The sequence below is a fragment of the Micromys minutus genome (assembly GCF_963924665.1).
Source record: "Micromys minutus genome assembly, chromosome: 12".
Taxonomy (NCBI): domain Eukaryota; kingdom Metazoa; phylum Chordata; class Mammalia; order Rodentia; family Muridae; genus Micromys; species Micromys minutus.
In genome coordinates, this window is record NC_137981.1 from 34,147,240 (window position 1) to 34,159,358 (window position 12,119).

At 48.5% G+C, this 12,119-nt stretch overlaps 1 protein-coding gene across 2 annotated transcripts in view; it reads left to right on the forward strand.

Annotated features, from left to right (window-relative positions):
• The window catches only part of DLG5 (discs large MAGUK scaffold protein 5), a 106,841-nt gene that overhangs the window by 37,954 nt on the left and 56,768 nt on the right, over nt 1-12,119 (forward strand). For both annotated transcript variants that reach the window (XM_080926709.1, XM_080926710.1), the window contains exon 2: nt 4,064-4,132. In XM_080926709.1, coding sequence (XP_080782835.1) covers nt 4,064-4,132 — 69 coding nt within the window. The remainder of the gene's footprint in view (nt 1-4,063; nt 4,133-12,119) is intronic.

The following is a 12,119-nucleotide window of genomic DNA, read 5'->3' on the forward strand; positions in this document are numbered from 1 at the left end:
CCCTGCACTACTGGTCTGTGTCCACATGTCCCTGGGGCTTCTTAGAAATGCAGTGTCAGCTCCTATCTTGATTTACCGTTTAGCCAGGTCCCTAAGCAATTCCTCAGATGGCAGACAACCCACATAGGTGACCCTCAAGCCCACACATCCACCTGAAGCTGGTCTTCTGTGGGAATGTTCAGTCTGCTTAGAATCTCACAGGCTGGCCCTCAGGTAGCATATGTGAGAGAAACTGTCCCTTTCTACGGTGTCTTGTGGCCTGGGCTTCTAGGCAGAGTATGTTCCTCTAACCACAGAAGTTTTCTAGGATGCCGTAGGCATCAGTTAGCTACAACAGAAGTCCCTTCTGGGAATCCGGGAAACTCTCACATTCTTACGTGGCCACTATAGCCAGACAGGCTAGACAAGATATCTGAGTATGCTGGGCTGAGGTGGGATTCCTGTTTGCCCTTCAGGTTTGATTGTAAAACTCCAGAGGGAGATGATATCAGACAATTGCCCCTCAGGAAGCTATCAGCTTTGACAAGACACTGCGTAGCTTGTGTGTGTTGGGGTTGGGGTAGGTGGAGGTGAAGGTAGTAACTCCTCTGCCTTCTGCTAACAGTCCTGAGCACATAGGGCCTTACAGACAAATCACTGCTCAGGCAGTGCCATCCTTGGACCTTTCCCCCAGTGATGTCCAAGGCTCTAAGAACATCGTTAACACTGGGCCTTGTTCAGTCTTAATCAGTTACTACCCCACCCCCATCAGCCTTGCCAGGGCTGGGAACCCTGCCAGCTGCCGGCGCTCAGGGGTCAGAATGATGCCCAGAGATCCAAATGAAGATGTCATTCTGCGCGGGGCAGGACTTTGGGGACAGGAAAGAGGAACAGAATGTGTTTGTTGCAGAATTGTGACATGTACTCCACCAGTTAGGGAGGATACTAGACTGGGAGGAAAAGGTGCATCTGCCAAGCTTAATTAACAGTGGAAATTTGCCATGGGGAGGAGGAGACTGTGTGTGTGTTGGGGGTGGTGGTGGAGGTGGTGGTGATGGGGCAGGCTGCTTTACTGGAAGATGGGGCAGTGTAGATGCTAGTAAGAGAACGAAGCGAGTGTTCCATTCTAGCACTAGCATTTCCAGAGCACACGCAGAAGTGCCTGGCTGGGTTGAGTTGAGCACACACTTGTGGGGGTGTGACTGGAAGCATTTATTTGCGCCTGCTTTCCCAAGTGGGTGTCTAACAAAAAACAATCCACCGTATAGCAGCTGGCCAGCCTCCTGATCCCACGGAGAAAACGAACTGAAATATGGTTGAGTCTGGCTCCTCACAGCTGTCTGCGAAGGCCTGGCTGTGCCCGACTTCAAGAGTGCCAAGCATAAAAGAGAGGACTTAAAATCTGCATATATAAGTCATGTTATACAGACCAATTAGCTTGCATTTATGCATTATGCACACACGCACATGCACACACACACTTAACAACAATTAAAGAAAGAAGGCCAGGTGTAGGAGTCATGGGAGTGTTTGGAGGAAAGGGAAGGGCAGTGATGAACTATTACAATCTCAAAATAGAAAAAAATTACTGAAAAAAAGAGATGACAATTGTAAGAGATGATGAACATCACCTGCAGATGATCAACTTGTAGCTTATCTATATATATGTGCATGTGTGTATTCGTTGAGATATCACATTGTACACTATACATATGTCTAATTAATGTTCTAGCTAAAAAGCTATTTTTGCAGTGTTCCCTTTTCTGGTGCAAAAATGTCCGGATGTGAAATGCCCAGCAAAACCCTTCTGTGGATCTGGAAGTCTAGCTCAGTTGCTCAGCACCATAGAGCTCTGGGTTCAGTCCCTGGCACTGCATGAACAGGGTGTTGCTTGGGAGGCAGGGAGGATCAGGAGTTCAAGGTCAGCTTCAGTCATATACTTATAAGCCAGTGGATACTAGGGTAGGTAGGACTTGAGGTTCAGGAGCGCAAACATGGCCTCTTTCTTTTTCCTTTTTTTCTTTTTTTAAAGCAGGATTGTGGTATTTCACAGATGGATGGAATATTTTTGGTTCTAGTGCCTTGCAAATGATGTACAATGGCCTTGTGACAGTCATGCTAGGTCCCCCTGCTGCCTTCCCTCTGCAGATAGCATCATCAACTGCCATTGAGATGCTAGAGGACACATTTCAGCCTAAGACTGTCCCGTTGGAAGACTAGATATCTACCCACACTCCTAGGCCTTTCACTTGCTGCTAAACTCCCAGACTCCCCAGACTCCTAGAAACTTCAGTGATGAGGCCACTGCTGCTCCCTGGCCTGTTCTTGCTCCCTTCCCCCCCTTTACTGTTCCCAGTCCCTCACCCCCTGTGTGTTTTGTCCTGGTTTTACTCCCTCTTCATCTTGTCAGATAGGGAGGCCTGCTAACTCCCTGGCAGGCCTTTGTAGTCTATGTCTTCATTGGGAACCTCATCCCTATTCAGTCTCCTCTGTCAGGGGTTAGGAGTAGGGTGGGGTGTCCTTTGCTCCAGGGAAGGTTTCTTCACTATGAAGCTACAGCCCCAAGTCTCCCTCCTCATTTCTCTTCTCCATTCACCAAACCCCCACTACATCTCTCTCTTTCTACATTTTTCCTTCCGAGAATATGTATTTCTTGGGGACACAGGAAGAGCAGAAGTGGGAGAAGGGAAGAGACTCTTTCGAATTTGGCCCCTTCTGCTTCTGGGTAATTCTTAACAGTGTTCTAACATTAGAGCCCCAAGGCTTGTTCAGAGGCCTTACAGCAAAACCTCACCTGTGCTCACCCATCTGGTTCTAAGAACAAGATGTTCCTCTTCATCTCTGTGTTGGGTAACCTGCCACCCCTGCCTGGTGGCTTTTCTGCAAACCACCATGTTGTCTTCCAGTGCCCGTTGGTTTGTCTTTGTCTTTAATTCTGCGTTAGCTGCAGGCCTCAGAAAGCAATATCCAAGTGAAAAACTTGGTTTTCACTCCTTAGTGTGACATTTCACTGATGCTAGAGGACAAGTCCTTGCGTGAGGCCCCAGCCTCTTCCTCACACAGGCTGGACCAGGGTCCAGCAGGCCAGGTGGTCATTCATCATCTCAACACTTGGCTTGTTTATTCCTGAGGCTGACAGGTTTGCACCTAGTATTTGAAAAATATTTGAAACCGAATGTGATGACAGTGTGTGCACACAATTGATTAACTGACATTGGGTGCCTACTCAGCTCCCAGTGCTCCTGTCCCCCTCCACCGAACAAAATGTGCTACCCTTGGTTTTGGCGGCATTGTGATTGTTCTTAAGTTTTTAGATTACTTCATTTTTTTATTATTAAAATTTTTATTACATGTATTCAGTGTGTGGAGAGGGCTTACAAGTGTAATAGCATGTGGCTAGAGGTCAGAGGACAACTTGCAGGGGATAGCTTTTTCCCTTTTCATCTGTAGGACCTGGGGATTGAACTCAAGTCATCAGGTTTGGTGGTAAGCATTCTTTCCCTTTGAGCTATGTTTGTAGCCATGTTTCTTACTCATTTTATTTATTGATTTATTGATTGGTTGTTTGAGCCATGGTTTCTCTGTGTAGCCTAAGCTATCCGGGGTTTGCTCTGTAGACCAGGCTGGCCTGGAACTCAGAGATTCATCTGCCTCTACCTCCTGAGAGTTGGGATTAAAGGCATGTGCCTCCACTGCTTGGGTTACTAATTTATTTTTATTGTTATTATTGTGTGTATGTTTGTGTGTATATGGGCATGCGAGTGCATGTATGCATGAGTAGGTCACAGGACAACTTTATGGAATCAGTTCTCTCCTCTCTGGGGTTTGAGACTCAGATGGCCATGTGGGACAGAAGGCAGCTGGTAGCCTGGACTTCCTCTACCAACTGTTCAGAGCCTCAGGGTGTGAGTGTGAAGAAGAAAGGTGGGCACAAGGCACCAAGTCCAGATACTACCCACCACATCTCTCTCTTGACCTGAACTCCAGCTTCCCAGGCCTGGTGCAGCAGGCTGACATAACAGAGCTTAGGCTTGGATGAGTGGCCTGTCTGGTTAGTAACACTGGTCTCGCTTTCTGTCCCCAGGCTCCACCTACAGCGTCCTGTCCATCATGCCCTCAGACTCGGAGAGCAGCAGCTCCCTCAGCAGTGTGGGTGAGTGTTTCCTTTCTGGGGACAGTGGATGGGATGAGGATTGGATCTTGAGCGGAGATGGTCTGGGAGGGGATCCCTGGCATGGGACAGCAGTCCTTCCATCTGGTTATATGTGAATTCCTCCTCTGTGGGTGCAATTCTAGTTCCCTTGTCAACCGAAGTCTGGCTTTGGTATTAGGGAGGTAGGTGTGGGAGACACATCTGTCTTCTTTATTACTTCTTTAGGGTATGAGCAGTGAGTCTGGCCAGCCCCCTAAAAGCTGCTTGTTAAGATTGACCCCTCATGCTTGTCCTCTGCAGTAGGTGTCATGTGCTGTCCTGGGAAAGAAGCTAGTCCATGCTGAAATGGATGTTGCCCTGAGCCTAGGAGAGTGAGACCAGCCCTGACTCAGGTTTCTGTGCTGACAAGAGGCCATATGATTTTCTAAGCCTCTCAAGCTTCTCTGTGTGACCTTTGCCCGTGTTGCATACCTCTATGGGAAGCCCCAAAGTTTTATATGACTGTGATGATACCTTTAGTGGGGTCCTGGAGTTTATGGACTTGAAGGAGCACAAGAGATCTTGGCCTAGTCACTGTTTTCCCTGCTACAGAGAGATGGGAAAGTACCATGTCTCAGTTTCCTAAACCAGCTAGAGCTCACACCCCCTGTCAGTTCATTTGCTAAAGTGGCAATTTTGGAATCTTGGCTTCTTTAAGAAACACAGATATTATAAGAATGTGTTTTTGTTTTAATCCCAGGTATGGGAATATGGGTCTGCTTCGCACTGTCCACAGCAGCTGGCTATGATTTGCCTCATGCTCTAGGAGAGGCGTGTTTTTGCCAGCTGAAGATAATTTCTTCAGTCGTATGCCATTTGAAATTCTGAGACTTTTTTGAGAGCACATAAATGCTAGGGCCCCTTAGGTGGGGTTGGTTGGTCATTCAGAGGGCTTGACTACAGTTTGTAAGTAGCCATGCTCAAAAAAGAAATAAACTAGAACAGTTTCTCTCCCTCGTCTATGCCTTTTCAATCCTATCTAGTGTAGGGGGTGAAACTGTGGGGGGAAAGAAAACCCACAAAGTAGAAAACACATTCTGAACACTTCATACCAGGCACTTTGTAGGGCAGGTGTGGTCCTTGGCCTGCTAGATCTCAGGGTAGAGACTAAAATAATCTCTTAGAGCATGGGAGGGCAGTAAGATTGGAGGCAAGCAGCTACTGAGAACAGGCTCGGAGTGTGTCTTCCTGGATGGCCTTAGTGTAGTCTCCAAGACTGGGACTTCAGCCATGGAAATGTGTCTCACAGATCTCTGGGGTCAGAGTCCAAGATCAGAGACTTGGCAAGGCCCTGTGCTCTCAAGGGTTTGGGACAGAGTTTGCCAGAACGTCTCATGGTAGGCTTCTTCCTGAATCACCCCCTCACCCCCACCCCTCTTCTTTCTGTCTCTTTCTGTGTGCGTGCGTGTGTGCGCAGGACAGTGCGCGTGTGTGCTTGTATGTATGCATGTGTGCGTGTGCACACTAAGGACACTGTGATCACACCAGGTTAAAGATCTGTCTTGTCCACTGTGGCCTCAAGTTGCTCATCTGTAAAACACTCTGTCTCTAAATTTCTAAATAAGGTTCACATTCTCCTTTTCCTGGATCAGGACTTCCACATCTGAAAAGAGCACAGTCACCTCATAGCTGTTTTGGCGTCTAGAATTCAGGAAGAAAGTTCCAAAGAGTCTGGAATTACAGTTTGACTGTGGGCTTGGCTTTTCAGGACTGGGGCTGTAGGTTAAATAGAAGGGTGAAGTGAACCATTGTTTCCTCTGTCTTGTGCTCTTCTCTCCAGTAAATACTGCAGACACAGTCACATTGTCTTTCTGAGTTGGCAATAACACTTTTCCAAGCAACATGTATGATCTCACAGGGGTTCCAGAGAGAGGCTCTGCTCCTTACATTATGTACTGCTTACGTCAGCATTTTGAGAATGAGCAGGAAGGTGGGATTTATATTTTTCTGCAAGGGTCTCTGTGTAGCACAGGCTGACTACAAACTCTTGGTTGGCCCTGAGTGTATAGGGATTCCAGGCATATACCACCATGCCTAGCTCAATGGGCTGAACCTGAAGGCAAGTTGGCCCTTGTGCTGAGGGTCCCCAGATATTTGAGAGGCATGAACAGGCTGAAAGCGAATCTTTGTGTGCCCCATCACGAGCTCAGCCTGCACTGGCTGTGCCCAGTTCTTTCATGCAAGAGCTTGTATTCCTGTGGTCAGTCCTCTCAAGTTCACAGGAACCAAGATTTGCTTTTCCTTCTTTTCTGTTCACAGCTGAACAGCCACGCCCACTCCGTGAACCAGTGAGGAAATGTGTGACCTCATAGAGCTGGCATGACTGTGACCAGGCTGGAGCACATGAGGAGGGGGCTCTGCCCCCTCAGGCCTATGGCAGACTGCCTACAACAGCCGTTGAGCTGTCATTGCCAGATCTGAGAGCACCCAGAGCTACAGGGGCCAATATGGAGGTCATAAAGTGGTTCTTTATGTTTGAATGCCTTTAAATGTAGTGACATTTCTAGTTTCTCCATTACACGAGTCACATGGAATTGATTCAGAAGCCACCTATGGCCCGGAGTTTCCGTCTTGGTTGTCACAGGTGACAATCCAGATGAACAAGGCAGCTAGTTCTTGTAATGTCTCCATATGATCAAAGACACCTTCCTCAGAAGCCCTGGGAAGGATCTTTTGTCATTGAGGACAACAGGGTCACTGGTGTGGCCCTGCGCCTGTGGCACACGCCTGACCCTTAAGCTGCATGCTTAAGCACTCAACAAAGGTGCAGGTTCCTGACCATCTGATGGTCAAAAACTCTGACGGTGGCAGTTAGTCAGGCTTGGGTGGGAAGCGCAATGTCTGTGATGGGCTACATTTAGTCCACTGAGGAGACCAGACTAATCTTCCTCAGGGCTAGACAGTTCTCTGGGCCAGTGCCTTCCAGAGAGAGGCAGAGCCTGTCATTGGCACTCTGGGGAGGTGGTGCCCATAAGGCCAGATCGATACCCACTTTTTTTTTTTTTTTTAAAGATTTATTTATTTATTTCATGTGAGTGCACTGTCCCTGTCCTCAGACACACCAGAAGAGGGCATCAGATCCTCTTACAGATGGTTGTGAGCCACCATGTGGTTCCTGGGAATTGAACTCAGGACCTCTGGAAGAGCAGTCAGTGCTCTTAACCACTGAGCCATCTCTCCAACCCCACATACCCACTTTTATTTGACCTTTCTCTGTGGACCTTAGGAACAGCAAGAAAAGGCCCTTAGAATGGAGATGTGACGTCTACTTTCCTGCTTCATCTCTAGATGAAACAGTGGTGAAGAGCAAGTTGTATTCACCAGAGGAGCCTTAGGTTAAGACGAGGTAGATAGAGTGCTTTTCTTATTGTTCTGAAACATCGTTGTCCCACTGTGATACAAACGCTCTGACCAACAGCAGCTTGGGGAGGAAGGGTTCATTTGGCTTACTCTTCCCAGGTAACTAGAAGCCCACCACAGAGGGACTCAGGAACTCAACCAGGATCAGAGGCAAGAATCACAGAGGAAGGCTCCTTCCCTTCTGCCCTCGGCTAGCTTTCTCATACGGTCCAGGACCATGTGCCCCAGGAAGAGTTCTATCAACAGTGGGTTGAGGGAGTTTCCCCAGAGACATGGCAGAGGCTAGTCTGAGTGAGACAGTTCTTCCATTGAGGGACCCTCTCCAGGTGATTCTTGTTTGTGTCAAGTCAAAAAATGAAAACTAACCAGTCTAAGTATCTCGTGTATCCAGGTTGGTTGTGAACTCACCCTCTTTTCACTACTTGATTTGTGCTGGGGCTTACTGGTGTACAATGCTACATCCGGTTTATGCTAGCGGTGGGACCAAACACAGGGCTCCGTACATACTGGCAAGTACTACATCCTAAGCCTGTGTTGTCTTTTTTTTTTTTTAACAGAATTTTTCTAAATCCAGGATTGGAGTACCACACTCTGCCTAGGAGTGTTTTTGTGCTTTTTCTAGGTGCCTGAGAGCTTGTTCGCTATTCCAGCTTTTTTTGTCAGCATCATGGTAGCTACAGTGTCCTTCTGCTGGAGGCCCCTTGGGGGATAGCTTTCATCAGCTTGGCTGTGGCTTCTCTGAGGCCCCCCCTTCCTCATTGTCAGCTGTGCTGCAGAGCTTCCCTAGTGCACACTTAAGCTTCTGACCCAGTTCTGCACAAGTCTTTTGTTTCTCATCTCGAGTAAGTGGGGAGGAGACACTCCTAGTCAGCTCCCTGCAGATGGAAGTAGTGGGAGGATTCTCACTCACCAGAGAGATGGATCCCTGGCTTGTGGGAAGGACTGGTGCAGAGGGATTTCCTTGTGTTCCAGGGAGGGTTTCTGGAAAGGGTAGTGTGGCTTCTGTTGGGGGAGGAGCCAAGTCAGCAGGGAGGCAGGGAATATTCCTGTGATCTCAGCAGTTTCTTCCCTGACAGCCTTCTTATTTATCCATCCATCCATTCATTCATTCATTCATTCATTCACTCATTCATTATCTTTTGAGACAGGACCTTATATAGTTTAGGCTGGTCTTGAACTCATCATAGGACAACCTCCAATTGTGATCCCCCTGACTTGTCCACAGTAGTGCTAAGATCACGTGTATGCTCCATGGCACTGGTCTCTACAGTGCTCGGATTGAACCCAGGGCCTTGTGCGTGCTGGCAAGTTCTCTACCAGTCGGCTAGATCCCCAGCTCCTAGTCTTTTGTATCCCAGGGAAGCCCTTGACATTCTTACATTTTTGACATTATCTAGTCTTGTGGGAGCACCTTCTTCTCTATCAGGAAGTGCCCATAAGGATCACTTAAGCATGTTCACAAGGCCACACTGTCGAGACAAATGACATATTCAGACACAGAGAGACCTGAGAGAGGCAGAAGGAAGCTGGCTTTCAGTGCCTGTGAATATAGCAAGAAAGCATGGTTCTGGGGAAGGTGCAGTGTGTCCTGAAAAACAGATCCCAGTGGAGGATTCCAGAGCATTAGTGTGTCTGGCCAGAGAGCCAGGAAGTGGCAAAGCTCCAGCTGCTGTGCTGGGGGCTCCCCGCTTTCCCTTACTTCCGGAAAGAGGCCAGCAGAAGACACCTGTATTTACCCAGAGGGGATACCTTTAGGTATAGTAAATGTCTGATGCCAAAACTTTATAGCAGAACCACTAGGAGGGTGTGCGTGTGTGTATGTGTGTTTTCATGTTTGCTATCTTAGGCTTCAGAGTCAGCAGCTGTGGGTGGTGTGCATTCTCTAGTACAGCTCAGGAGCTATAAGAAACAGTTGCCCAGGAGAAGGACCAGGTCCTTCCTACCAGCTCTGGGTGGTCCTGGGCTGTCTGTAAGTCTGGTTTGGTAAGCCTGTTCCCCATGTTCTGTCCCTGCTTGGTATCACCTTCAGCAGCCAGGGCCTAGAGCCGTCAGGTCACCTGGGTGTCCCCCTAGCTGACTGCTGTTGCCTAGTTTTCTACTTGGTTTCTGACACTAAGGGATCTGAAGTCAAACAGGCAGCCTGCAGTGAATAAGCCTGCAGGAGCCTCAGGGTCACCTGGAACATGGACTGAGGGATGAGGAGAAAGAAGCAAGCCGCCCACATGGCTGTCCCCCACTGCCTAGCTGCCCACTGGTCCTAAGCAGTATGTGGTGGCAGAGGGACTGGGGACTTGCAGGGTGGAGAATGGGATCTGTTTATCCCTCGCTCACTACCATGGCCTCTCAGTACAGCAGTAGCTGCATTCCCACCATTCCCGCTGCTAGCACTCACAGCATGTGGCTGTGGTATCTGTAGTCCTGGGCCTGGTCTGGTGCTCCTCTTGCTACTGAGGAATATGCATTTTTTAAAAGATTTTATGAATGCAAGCTTTATTAGTAATGTACCTTCCGTAGACATAAATCCCAATAGCCCCTTGTCCCAACAAGGAAGTTGAAAAGTCAGGAATCCTGTGACATGCCATCCTTGCTTCGGTCAGACTCTTCAAGGCTTCCAAAGCTTCAGGGAATCCAGGGTCATTTTGAGAGGACTCTTTGGGGCTCTGCCTGATGGTCCCTCTTGATGTATAGTTGTGACAGCACATTTTCCAATTCTTCCGGGGCTTTTGGGGTTTATGGGCCTTAGAAAACTGCTTGAGAATCATCTCATGCCTCTTCTTCAAGAAGCAGTACGTGATCTGTCCTTTTGTCAGTTTGAGTGCATCAGACCAGGCCTCTGGAGCCTCCTGGTTAGGGTAGGCGTCTTTCTCCAACAACTTTTGCAGCGCCTGGGACTGGTCAGAGGTGAACTCAGAGATGACGTCATGCAGGGGAAACGTGGAGTTGTCTTCATCTCAGTTGCTTCCATCATGACCGCAGCTCACTGGAGCTCCCCTCTTCAGTTTCCAGGCTTATGTATTCTTGTTGGAGAACAACCAGTCATGTAGGTTTGGGAGACTTTGGGTGACTATTGCACGGTAGGGCTACCTCATCCTTGGCACATTCTCCAATTCTGGAAAGCATGGGAAAATTTTTACTAAAAAAAAAATCAAAATGTATACGTTTATGCATGGACACACATGCCTAGGTGTAGGTATGTGTGAAGACGTAGAGGATAACCTTTGGTATGAGTCCTTCTACCTCATTTGAGGCAAGGTCTTATTGACTTGGAGCTTGCCAGTAAGTCTAGACCATCTGGCCAACCAGCCCCAAAGATCCTCTGTCTCTGCCCCCTGCCACTGCTATTACTTATAGATGCTTGGCAGCTTTACATGGCTTGTAGAGGTTCAAACTCAGCTCCTCATGCTTGTTAAGAAAGTGGTGTCCTGACTGAGCTGTCTTCCCAGGCCACAAACTGTTTCACTTGAATGGTGCTGGAGAGGATTTGCCACACCACTTTGTTTACTTTAGAACTTCCTGGCTGAGCGCATTTTGGACTTCGTCTTGAGTTCTCGGTTTAGAATTGCTGTAGTCATCAGACTAAGTCAGAGAGGCTTCTTGCTGGGGTCCTCAAACCTGACCAACCTCATCTGTGTTCCCCGTGTGCCTCTGTCTGGTACGGGATGGAGAAGACAGTGGGGCTGAAAGTAGAGTTTAGAGATGAGAGGAGTCTAGTCTCATTGGTAATCAATACAGTGTAGCTTAAAGCCTAGGTCTGAGCTGAGTCTGGGGCTAGGGGTGAGGGCCCACGTGTCACTGTCTGTTTTGTGGGTGTCATGGACAGTGCTAGGACAACAGTGGTGGCCAGCTGGGAGACGAATGAAGTGAGGATGGGGCACTATATGGGCCTGAACACCTTGGCTGCATGCCCTAGATGTCAGCACCTACTTTGTGTCTGGGTAGCCAGGGCTCAGGTCCTTCCACTGAATCCCCGAAAGCAGATGCTGCTCTGTGCACAAAGATGGATACCTTTAGTATTCCTGGACTGGAGCTGAAGGCCTGGGGGGTTCCTGAAAACCAAAGAAGCTGGGTTCTGGTGTCAGTTAAGAACGGCAGTACCAGCAAGAAGCAAAGGCAGGCAGAGCACGGCAGCTTTGCACCTCCCACCCCCTCCACCCCTGCCTCTTTATTTCAGAGCTGCAGTCCACGGGGGGGGGGGGGGGGCAGGTCCTCTCTGTTCAGCTAATCCTTCCTGGAAATGCCCTTTCAGACCCACTGAAAGGCATGTCTCTTAGTTTATTCTAGACTCAGTCAAGTTCATAGTCAATGAAGGTGAATATATTTTATGAGTATTAGATTCAAGGCATTGGGGAACCTCCAGCTGGGGTGCTAACATGCTGAGAGAAGAGCTTGAGGCCCCCATCTCATACCGTGACAAATTCATCTCTCTCTGGTCACATGGAACTCCCCATCCTCCCTGGGGCCCCTGGAAGAGCCAAGGCTCACTTTTCACTTAATTGACATTTGGTTTGTGTGAGCCATCAGATAACAAGGATCAGAAGGGGTTTGGTCAGGGCCTCAGATAGATGGTGAATGTCATGCTCTTTGAATG